Below are 11249 nucleotides of genomic sequence, written 5' to 3' on the forward strand. Positions count from 1 at the left end.
AAATATTTAGTTTATGTTTTATATAGGGTGTCGTTTTCTATGAGAACGATACAGAATAAAATTTTCTTTAGAAGATACTGATCTTTTTAAAAAATGTGTTTGAAAATTCAACTTATTTATGTCATTAAATTTGACCATAAAAAATATACGAAACCAATTCTTGCGTACATTTTTTCTAAAGAAAACATTCAAATTGAAAATATAATAAATACGTTAGTCTTAGTCTGCAATTGAATATGAGTACTTGCCAAAAAATTATCTACTTCCATTTAATAATAGTTTTCAGATATATTTAGATTGCCTGAAATACTTTCAATCAGTGTGTTTGAAAAATTACTTTTGAATTATTATTACCAACTATGAGGAAATATCTTTTTACATTTTCTTGACGACACTTGTGAATGTTCAATTTCATTGTTATGTATTAGGCACCAAATGTAGGCATGCCGAAATACATCGTTCGCACGAACTCCCTTAACGGTCAAGATTGTCTTTACTGAAGTCATACGTGAAAATCATCTCCGCGAATAAATAATGCCCGACATTCAGGTTTGATGGCTGTGATCTAGGATTGCTTCTCCTTCGATGAGAACACCCATGGAGTCGTGGAGACCACTGTTATTGGTATTCTTAGGGAACGCTGTGGTTGCATGGAATCTCAAAAGGTACGAGAACTTTACGCCCTTGGTATGTTCCCTGAGGATGCATCGGTGTTCTCCCCGAAGGAGAAAAAATCCTATACTACCGCCATCACGTCCGAATCTTCAAGCATTATCCAAAAAACTCGGCCTATAAAAGCCTAATTCCTTGTATATCTGTCACCAGTTAGCCAGAGACATTGAGTGCATACATAAAGTCAAGTGATTAGTGTGGCCTCCCATTTTTAAATGCATAAAAATGAGAGTAGAATGTCAAAAATGTGACTCTCAAGTATCTTTTCTTGAGGATTCATTTACATCTTTAGTAGGTACTGAGTCAGACTTTTCATTGTATAAACGAGAGTATATTTTCGCACTATTGAGTATCTAATTTCAAAANCTGTTGTATTTTTGACATTATAACCAATCTTCAACCTGTTTCAGTTAAAGAAGTCGTCAGCATATAGGTTCTCTTTGAATTTTATATCCGTTTTTAACCATATTTCTAATTCTGTTTCTTTGCATAATAGTCATTTTAAAGTGTAGTTTAATCAATTATAAGATACAAGGTGGTACTTATCCACCTACAGGCCGCTAAATATAGGAATCTCGGTAGTCTCCTTTAATTTTAAAAAGGGAAAACTTTAAAAGAGACGCCCACCCCTGTCCTCTGTCCTACAATTTATAAAGACTAAAAAGTTTCCACAAAACTTATCGGTAGATTTTCATTAACCGTTAGTACATTTTTCTTTAACTTCATCTTTCAAAAAAGTTTCCACAAACAAGAATTACAATGAATTGTTGAATCTTCTTTTTCAGATAAATTGAAGCTACCATCACCACCACGATTTAATTACTAACTAATAACGTTAACACTAGTCTTATGGAAGTCAAAGATTATTTGCGTTTTATGACGTAGATTCGTGTATAGGGAATAAAAGTAATTGTTTTTATGAAGCGACTTTTGGCCTATATATTTTCATGTTTGACAGATACAAGATTAGCAGAGAGAAATATCAACAGTCGAATGTTTTATTTTGTGATAGGCGCTTATATGTAGATGTAGAGTTGGCGATTTCCGAAATCGTCGTTATTTATTTATATATTTTTTTTTCTTTCATATATTCTTTCCAAATATTTTCGTTCGTTTTCTTGTTTTTGAAAACAAAAATGTATATTTGGAAAAACGAACAAAAAGCAAGCTTTCGCTTTTTTGCCATATTTATCTTTCTATTTTTTCTTGAATTCTAATTAACATGTGTTCCTTGTGCTTTTGAGATTTTCTTCGAATAAAGATTTTTTTTAAATATGTATATAATATAAAGCAATAACTTTTCAATTATGAAAAGGACTGGTAGTAAATGGCTTATATTGCGTTTCTGTTATCATTAGTTAATAGCAAGAACAGCAGTGAGCAGGCATATTCATGAAATTCTCATTTGTTAATAGTGTTGTTTCACAGATCTTAAAATCTTAAGATTTTGTTTCGTACAATTAGAAATAGAAAGTTGTGGAGAAAAGCTAGTATAATATTATATATTAGAAGGTCAATATTCAGTAACAGATTACCAGTAAGGCAGAGAAGTTACTGGCCTACGGGCTCCGCAGCGTTAATGGCCTCTTGATAAAAAAAAATCAGAATAATATTCAGTCTTGATAAATTTCATAACAAATCAGTTTAATCAAAGTTCTGCTTTAAAAGAACAATCTGTAGTAAAGAATCATCACATAAATTAACAAAAAATAGGTAAATTGTTATTATCTATGTTTTTTTAATTTATTTCCGAATACAACTAAAGTAAACAAACGTACGTTTAATTGCTTACAAAACTTGAAAATGTAGACAGTGTAGATTCACAATCGCATTTCTCGAGACTATATATTTTTTAGTATTTCTATTTTTACCTTAGATTGTTGCCTCCAGAAGGTTAAAACAGTTACTAATGCTACGAAACGATTAGCGATTTGGTAGAGTAAAAATGGTAAATAGATTAGTTTTTGATTAGGAAAATTTGCACAACTGTTAAAATACAACGAAAGTACATTGCCGATTGCTGTTTAGAGATAAATGCTTGCATTGTAAAAGTAATAGTTTTTACAAATCTATTAATAGTATCAACTTTTTAAATGATTACTGCTTGTTGATATTTCCGTCTAATAAATTAAAACTAATTGTTAAGATTTTGTCGAAACAGCTTGGCGTTGATCGCTATTTCGAATACCTAGATTGTTTTTTTTTTTATTAATTGCATTAGATATTAAGTCAGTAAAAATACGAAAAAATTGAATAGAAGTATTGAACATAAATTCTGACCATATTGCAATCGTTCGAAAATCGTTCAGTCTTAAAAGTAATTAGAAATATTTTTTTTGCAATTTTTCTATTATAAATTGAGGGACTGTTGTTTAAAAAGTTTTTAATTGTTCTGTAAGTAAAAGCTAACCAACATTACTACACACACTACTGCTCACTGCTGTAATTTATTTCTTGCTTTGCTGTATTAGTTATGTTACTTTTATCAGGCAATATACCAAAATAATATTTACTTATGCTTTTTAAATAAACAAAATGATGTTTTCGTCAACCAACTTTATATGATCTCACTTAACATGTGTTCGTTGATTTTATCTGTCTAATTAACGTTTATTTCGTACTTGTGTAATGTTTTTAAGTATTTTGCTTATAAAAAAATTATAAGGTAGGACTATGTTTTTGAAAGTAATCCAAAGTAAATATAAAGTTTTATATAAATTATTTTATCTGAGAAGCAGTTTAAGGCCCTGTTTTAAGTTATTACTTCTTGTTTTCTTTTTTTATTATATTCTCACTGCAGTCACCACGCATGCCGAGATTAAAAACTCGAGAAGCACTGTATATTAATGAATCAGTATTATGTGACCTATTAAAAATAAAATAATAAATATGTAATATACTGAGAATAGCGTTTTTTTCACATCAATATTCAGTTTTACGAAATCGCCTAAAAAATTCAAGATGGTACGTGAGCTTCCATAGGTGTCTTGACTATGAAGATTAGAATATTAGGACTTTGGGTTTTGCACTGCATCACAGCATCTTCAGATGTTCATCATGAAATACGGTTTAAAACACGAATGTTTTTAAGTTAGTAATTTAAAATTTTTCCAAGTAATTTACTTAATTTAAATTATGTACATCAAAATATATAACATTTAACTTGTTTGTGATAAAAATAATGTGTTTAAAAATTTTTGCTGTCTGATGAGTTCCGAAAATCGATCGAAACGTTGCAGAACTATGGACATATTTCCGATATTATTGTCTATGCCTAATTTATGTTCACCACAACTGTTATCCCATTCCTACATGTTTTTTTTTGTTCCCTAGTATCTACTTTATTATTTGAAGAAGTGTTTTGGCTTCATTTTAATCTTAATAAGATGATATTGAGTTATATCGAGTTAAATAGATCCACTTCTGAGTAGTTTTGAGCTCTTTTGAAGCGGAGTGGTGTAATTATATTTTAAGGATAAACTTTTATCATTAAATATTTTAAATTGCATGCATACTACAATGCATTATTTATTTTTTCTCATTCTAAGAGGTATAAGGGTACTTCGTATGTACATTAATTGTCTTTCTATGGCATTACACAAATTTACTTAAAATTATTTATTTTTTTGATAATTTACCAAAATTCTACCATTTAAAATAATTAGGTATTAATTAATTAATTAATCGCTGTCTTCATGCCTCCTTGACTTTTTCTTTTTGTGAGATCTTCTACTAGGGCTTCTAGACCTAGATTTATGTCTCTTTGATCTACTTCTTGATCTCTCTCTCCTATGAGATCTTTCCCTATCCCTTGATTTTTCATGTTCCCTTCGATTTGACTCTCTCTCCTTTGTTTTTTCTCGTGAATGTGACCTTACTGGTGAAGCTTCTTTTGTAGGAGGAGGGACAGTTATAAAAGGTGGAGGACCCATATTAACAGGTGGTATAGGAGCTGGCACAACAGGGGCAGGCCCAGGGGTTAATGCTTTAATTTCTGTTGGTTGCCATGCTGGATTAGGTTCAGTACCCCATTGACAGTCCTGTGTTGGTTCATAACCCCCATAGAAAGGCTCTGGTTCTGGATTGAAGCCAAATTCTGGTTGGAATTCTTCAAAGTTTCCTGAAGGTGGCGGTACTGTTAAATCTGGAAATCCTGGTTTTCTGCTGTATTCTCTTCTATCAGCTGTCATGACTTGAATGACATTTTCTTTTGGAGGTTCAGTTTTTCCTAAAGTGCCAGGAACTCGAGTTGCAGCTCCACCAATTACGTCAATTGCTCCAGTCATTCGTCTTCCAGGAGGAGGACCTGCTTTACGAATTCCTATAACACATAATTACAACAGAAACATTGAAAGTAATTGAGGATATATATCCTTTACCTGTGTAATTGCCTGAATATTTACTGTTATCATTTAATATGGGTACAGGCCCTCTTGGCATTCCTATTGAATTTAATGGTACCAGCCCAGACCCTGATTCATTTAAACGCATTCTCTTCTGTCTTTCGCAGTAGGCTCTCCAAGTATCTTCGTTAAATCCATAATTAAAGTAATCTGTTATATCTGCTCCTGGTTTCCGCCATGGTTTATCTTCTAAAGAATCTAAATTATATTCCACTGCAGGAACTCCGTTTATCATCCCAGGTTGATCAAATTCTTCAACAGAAAACTTTCCTGTTTGAGGTGCTTGTGGAATTTTGTCTCCTTTTGTCGTTGAAGTTAATAAACCACCTCTTTTTATATTTAAAGAGGTATATGCAGGACTGGTTTTAATATCACCAATAACTACATTAACATCATCGTCGCTATCCTCATCGTAATCACCCTCTTCTTTTTCGCTGCCTTCTTCACCATTCTGCTTTTCGACTTCACCATTATCTTTAGCTGCCTCTTCTTCGGTTGATTGCTCTGTATGTTCGGCATCCGTTTGATCGGCGTTATTTTGACTATTTTCATTTTCTTGGTCCTTCTTTTCTTCTTCATCTTGTTTTTCTTGACTTTCTTCGACAGCTTTTTCTGCTGTTTCTTGAGGCAAAATTTCAGAGTGATCTCCATACAACCATTTATCATCATTTTCAGCATCATCGGCCATTTTAATATTTTTAATAAATAATACTCAACGATTACTCTATTTTAAATAATTGTAATACTATAAAAACTGTGGTTATTTTTTAGATTTTCATTATATCTTTAAATTCTTATTTTTTAGTAATCCATAACTAGAAATAAACAGATTCCCACACTGAAAGAAACATAACCTCAAATTTAAGATAATGTCTCCACTATCCTACTCCTACGAGGCTGTGTCTCAACACTAGATTCTACTTGTTACTACTACAGTTTACTCAGTTTACCATTTATACACTAATCCTAAATATATACTTAGGTACCAAGGAGCCATAGGCATTCTTTGAGAAATGAAATGTAATAATTGCATATTTCTTTAATCTAACTAATCTTAAATATTTGTAACTTCAAAACTACCATAATCATTTTTAAATTGTCAAATGTATTATTACGACATTTTCTTTGTTTGGACATAAATTCCTGGTATTAAAATTTTTCAAGAACATATAAAATAGACTATGTACACTTGCTCACGTTGCGGGCGTCAAGTATATTATGCTGAAATAAAAAGTGCTGGTGGTAAAGTTTATCATTCGTTTTGTTATCAGTGTTGTAAGTAGAATTGCAAGTAAATAGTAAAATACGTAGGTTCATTTTTCAATAATTATAGCGTTTTATTAAAGATTGTTGTAAAAGACTTCTAGACTCTTGTACAGTTAACATATATAACGGAGAAATTTTTTGTAACGGCTGTTATAGGAATATTTTTAATCCCAGATTAAATCGTTACAAATTTCCGGAGCAAATAAAATCTACTAGATGCGTTAATTCAGGTATAATTTAGCTGCCAAAGTAAGATCTACTTTGCTAATTCATGTTGTTGTAGATTCTTCTGTAGGACACCTAACTTTAAAAAAATTACCTAATGAATCGCCATATTGCCGCAGCACAAAAGACAATTCCCCAAATTCACACCGTCTTTCCCCAATAAAATCTGAACATTGTTCACTAAACTCGTTCCAAGATTTTCTTAAAAGTAAAGGAAAAACTTTAAACAAGTAGACAGTCTTTATAATTCGTTTAGTTATATTAAATCAGAATTATACATTTGGGTTTAAAAAAGTTTGAGACAACAAAATCACAAGAGTAATAGTACAAAAAGGTTAGTACAAATTATTTTATTAAAATAATCTGTAGATTAAAATACATATAAAAAATACCTTATGGTGGAAGAACTGCAACAAAAAATGATTTCAAATTAATATTGCATATTAATCCACTATTAAGTAACTAACATTGTCATAGGATTTCATATACACTTGTACTATATTTTGGCCGCGGCTTCGCTTGCGTTGATGTTCTAAATATTTGTCTAAAGTCATGGATGACTACATAAAGCTAATTTTTGTATCCCTCGGGAACACCATTTTTTTTTCTGGATAAAAGGTACCATACGTCCTTTTCTGTACCACTGACAATGTGTCTAAAAAATTTCATGATGATTGATCGAATAGTTAAGGCGTGAAATCAACCACATAAAACTAATTGTTATATCCGTCAGATCAGTATTTTTTTCTGGATAAAACGTACCCTATGTAATACTTTTCTGTACCCCTGGCAACGTATATACAAAATTTCATGATGATCGATTGAATAGTTACGGCGTAAAATCGACCACATTGAACTAATTTTTCTATACCTCTGGATCAGTCTATTTTTCTAGATAAAAGGTAAAGTATGTCCCTTTCTGTGCCTCTTACAATGTGTACAAAATTTCGCAATGATCGATTGAGTAGTTAAGGCGAGAAATCGACTACATAAAACAAATTTTTCTATCTCTTGGGAACAGTTTTTTTTTCTAGATAAAAGGTGGTGTTATAGGCGAATGATGAGGATACCGTGGATAGAGAAGGTATTAGAAAGAATAGGAGAACGGAAGACTCTATGGAAGTCAATCAGAAATAGGCGAGATAGGTTAATAGGACACCTTCTCAGGCATAAAGGTCTAAGCAGAAACATATTAGACGCAGAAACGGGAGTTAGAAGGGGTAGAGGTAGACCTAGGTTAGATTACTGTTCGGAAATAGTTAAGGATGTGGGTTGTTCTAGTTTTAAGGAAATGCGAAGATTAGCTTAGGATAGGAAAGAGTGGAGGTACGTGTCTAACCAGTCTTAGGACTGACGATCTTATGATGATGAAAAGGTACCCTATGTGCTTTTCTGTACCCCTGACAAATTTCATGACGATCAATTGAATAGTTCCGGCGTGAAATCGACCACATTGAACTAATTTTTTTATCCTTCTGGATCAATCACTTTTTCTAGATAAAAGGCAAACTTTGTCCCTTTCTGTGCCCATGACAATGTGTCTACAAAATTTCATAATAATCGATAGAGTAGTTAAGGCGAAAAATCGACCACATAAAACTAATTTTTCCATCCTCGGAAACAGTTTTTTTTTTCTAAATAATAGGTGCTTTACTGAAAATGTGTGTACAAAATACTAAATATATGCATACAACAAATAGCCTACTTGGCAAGTTTTAGTTTATAGTATTTAGGTTATAAGATTTCGTACTTTGTAATTAGATTAAGGATTAACCAGCCTGCGAACAGGTATTTGCATATACCTCTGCAGGGTTGCAAGGAAATATGTATGTTTCTTTTGCACTGTATGCGTTTTTCTTTTTTTGTATACTCTGGTTATGAATAAATGAAATGAAATAAATGAAATGAAATGAAAATTTCATAATGATCGGTTGAGTAGTAGTTAAAGCCTACCTACAAACAAATAAACAAACAAACAAACCAATCACTATCGCATTTACAATACTAGTTAGGATATTAAAAGCTACATTTTTTTCTTAAAAAGTGCCAGATAAACGCAGGANAATAGTTATATCGAAAAAAAATATTCGAATTTAATTTAACATTTTAAATTTGATCATCCTTTCACACTTTAAACACGATCTTTCTTCATTTTTAGAACCAGTAGTGAATCATGTAGGAACTCTTTAACACACCACTGATGACCCTGGATTATGTCACCATCTTCAGATGTGTCTAATAAAGGGTGGATATGTAAACTGTGTTGTTCAAAATTTCGCCGTAGTAGCAAAGTTAAACAAATGAATAAAGGAAAAGCGAAGAACGATCCAAACATTTTGTTCCAAAGTACAATTTCCAGCAAATCGGTAAATGACTTAAACCCGTTTAGCGTATCAGATAATAGAGTTAATTCAGACTATTCAAAGAAGGCACAAAAAGCTAAAACATTTTCCCTCTTCTGTCCAAAATATTATAACTGCGTTGACGTCAGAAACACGTATGGTGGTTCGGCTCTAGAAGGTGGAACTAGTATTGACAAAAAATTGTGTGGAAGTTTGGGTTGGTTTTTGTTTCCAAACAAGTCTCAAATTCAGAACGAAGTCCAATCGAAGAGGACCTCACCTATTACAAACAACACTTGTGACACTGTAATATCCAAAAATACGTCAGAAATCCATCAAAATTGGGAAACACATAAAAATCCATTTGGCATAGAATGTAGAGAAGGGTCTTTAATTTCTAAAGGTCCAAATGATTTACCAGTAAGTGTTAGAGAACAATTTAATGACGATCGCGTTATGAAATGTGGATTTCCATGCAAATTTTCGCCTGAAACTACTAAAATAAGTTTTCCACAGCATACAATTCCAGCAAAAGATGCATGTTTGAGTAATTTTAGTACAAATTGTGGCCTGAATTCACTTCCTGCTGCAAGAGAAATTGTAGGTGATCCAAAAAGACAAATAAACGGATTTCATCCATTTAATAGATCTCCTACACTAAAACAGGGGCTTAACAATACAAATATGAGAGGAACGACGAAATTATATGACTATCAGGAATTAGACATGAACAATTGTATGAATGGAGATGCTAATATAAACGGAGATAAACAGATAAAAAATGAATATGGTGAAAATGGTACAAATCCAGACACAAAAGTTGGAGATATCGTTTTCAAAGAACGTGTGCCTGAAGATCTCAAAAACAAAGATATTTTCAATTATCCAGCTGATGATACTTGTGAATTTTCTCAAGTGTTTGAAAACGATGGAAGTGCCTTTGGTCGTTTTGCGTTGTTTTCGAGACTTTGTGACAAGTACAAAACCATAAATAGGCGCTTTACTTTAAAAAGGTGAGTGATAATAAAATTACTTATGGTATATGTATATCCAATTCGTTAAAATTATTCTTATAGTTAAATTACTTGTAGTTATTGTTTTATAAGTAGATAAATCAATATGTGGTCTAAATCGGTTATAACGAACACGAATGTTGTTTATTATAGCCGGGTCATTGTTATAGGCGATTTTTATTTTTTTAGGTAATTAAAAAAATCGTCAACTTTTATAAAATAACATTTAGAAATGCATAAATTATACATAAAAATAAATCTTATTTCGAAGGAAAGCCGTAAAAAGTAGATATTAAATAGATACTCTAATTTTAAATATATTTATATAAAATGCTAATGTGAGTACGTAAAGGCAGGGTTTTCTCTATCACCACCAACTCCTATCAACTTCCCGTTGGGGTGGTAAATACCCCTTAGTCTCCTACTGAAAGTAAGGGAGTTTGGTCGAGGTGGGTGGTTGTGGGTGGCGAAAATGTGAAAAAATATACATCTGTCCTTTCCTAACTTATGAGACCTTTTGGAAAGTTCTAAAAATTTCTGAAATGATCCAGAAAACTCCAGAATGTGTACAACTGTTACAATCGATCTAGAATATTCTAAAAATTTCTGGAATGATCTAGAAAGTTCCAAATTTCCGCAATTTATTAACAAGGATTTCTAGAATTTTCTAGATTTTGTCCAAATATTCTAGAATATTCTAAACGAAATTGTTTGACGCCTAAAATAATTTACATGAACAGTTAGTTGTGTTTAAATGGTTTTGATGGTGATACTAAAATGAGATTCTTGAAAAGAAAAAGTTTATATTATGTAGGTACCTAATACACGGCTACGGCATCTTTATTAAGGGATTAAGTCTAATAATTGTGCATAAATAATAACTTTTTTAAATTTTTGTTTTAAGTCTCAATAATTATTAGTATTAATAATTGTTTCAATGGTAGTCAGGTTTTTGAAATAATTTTTCAAAGCCTACTATTCACATACGAGTGGCTACGAAGTTTACCCAAGTTTTTATAATTTTCTCTATTATTTGTTATCTGAGCATATGACAATTATACATTTTCGAAATCACAAAAACTGGGGCATTTCAAATACCTAAAAATAAAAATGTATGTAGGGTGTTCCCTTTAAAAGTATATATTTCTTCTAAAATTCTAGTGGCACAATTTAAATCACCGTAAAAAAGTTTCATAAACTATTATTTTCAATTTTCAAAATATCATTACTTAGGAAGATCAATCGAATCGAATCAGGAAATCGATTTTGGAAATTAACATTTCATAACATAACGTAGAAATATATTAAAAAAAAAATATTTAGTTTAT

General features: G+C 31.5%; 2 protein-coding genes across 8 annotated transcripts in view; one reads left to right on the forward strand and one right to left on the reverse strand.

Moving 5' to 3' along the window:
• Positions 1–4165: 4165 nt before the first annotated feature.
• On the reverse strand, positions 4166–5810 carry LOC108740268 (pre-mRNA 3'-end-processing factor FIP1-like). Its single transcript, XM_018474528.1, has 2 exons — positions 5052–5810; positions 4166–4993 (listed from the first exon to the last, which is right to left on the reverse strand). The coding sequence occupies exons 1-2, from the start codon at positions 5761–5763 to the stop codon at positions 4353–4355; spliced, it is 1353 nt and encodes a 450-aa protein (XP_018330030.1). The 5' UTR covers positions 5764–5810; the 3' UTR covers positions 4166–4352.
• A 372-nt stretch (positions 5811–6182) lies between these two features.
• LOC112905865 overlaps positions 6183–11249 on the forward strand; it is an 8301-nt gene continuing 3234 nt past the window's right edge. The window contains exons 1-5 of one of the 7 annotated variants that reach the window (XM_025979126.1): positions 6183–6350; positions 6422–6571; positions 6625–6900; positions 8725–8932; positions 8993–9921. In XM_025979126.1, coding sequence (XP_025834911.1) covers positions 8780–8932; positions 8993–9921 — 1082 coding nt within the window. In that variant the 5' untranslated portion in view covers positions 6183–6350; positions 6422–6571; positions 6625–6900; positions 8725–8779. Of the gene's footprint in view, positions 6367–6408; positions 6572–6624; positions 6901–8724; positions 9922–11249 lie in introns of all 7 variants that reach the window. The other 6 variants (XM_025979127.1, XM_025979122.1, XM_025979121.1 and 3 more) reach the window with 6 other exon arrangements.

Source organism: Agrilus planipennis, unplaced genomic scaffold (genome assembly GCF_000699045.2).
Source record: "Agrilus planipennis isolate EAB-ADULT unplaced genomic scaffold, Apla_2.0 scaffold26, whole genome shotgun sequence".
Taxonomy (NCBI): Eukaryota; Metazoa; Arthropoda; class Insecta; order Coleoptera; family Buprestidae; genus Agrilus; species Agrilus planipennis.

What these genes read in the sequence shown, in the direction of transcription:
- LOC108740268 (XM_018474528.1), bottom strand. Translation starts at nt 5,763, where the DNA reads ATGGCCGATGATGCTGAAAATGATGATAAATGGTTGTATGGAGATCAC. An exon ending in ATATTCAGGCAATTACACAG is followed by an intron (nt 4,994 to 5,051) that starts GTAAAGGATATA and finishes TATGTGTTATAG; the next exon opens with GAATTCGTAAAGCAGGTCCT.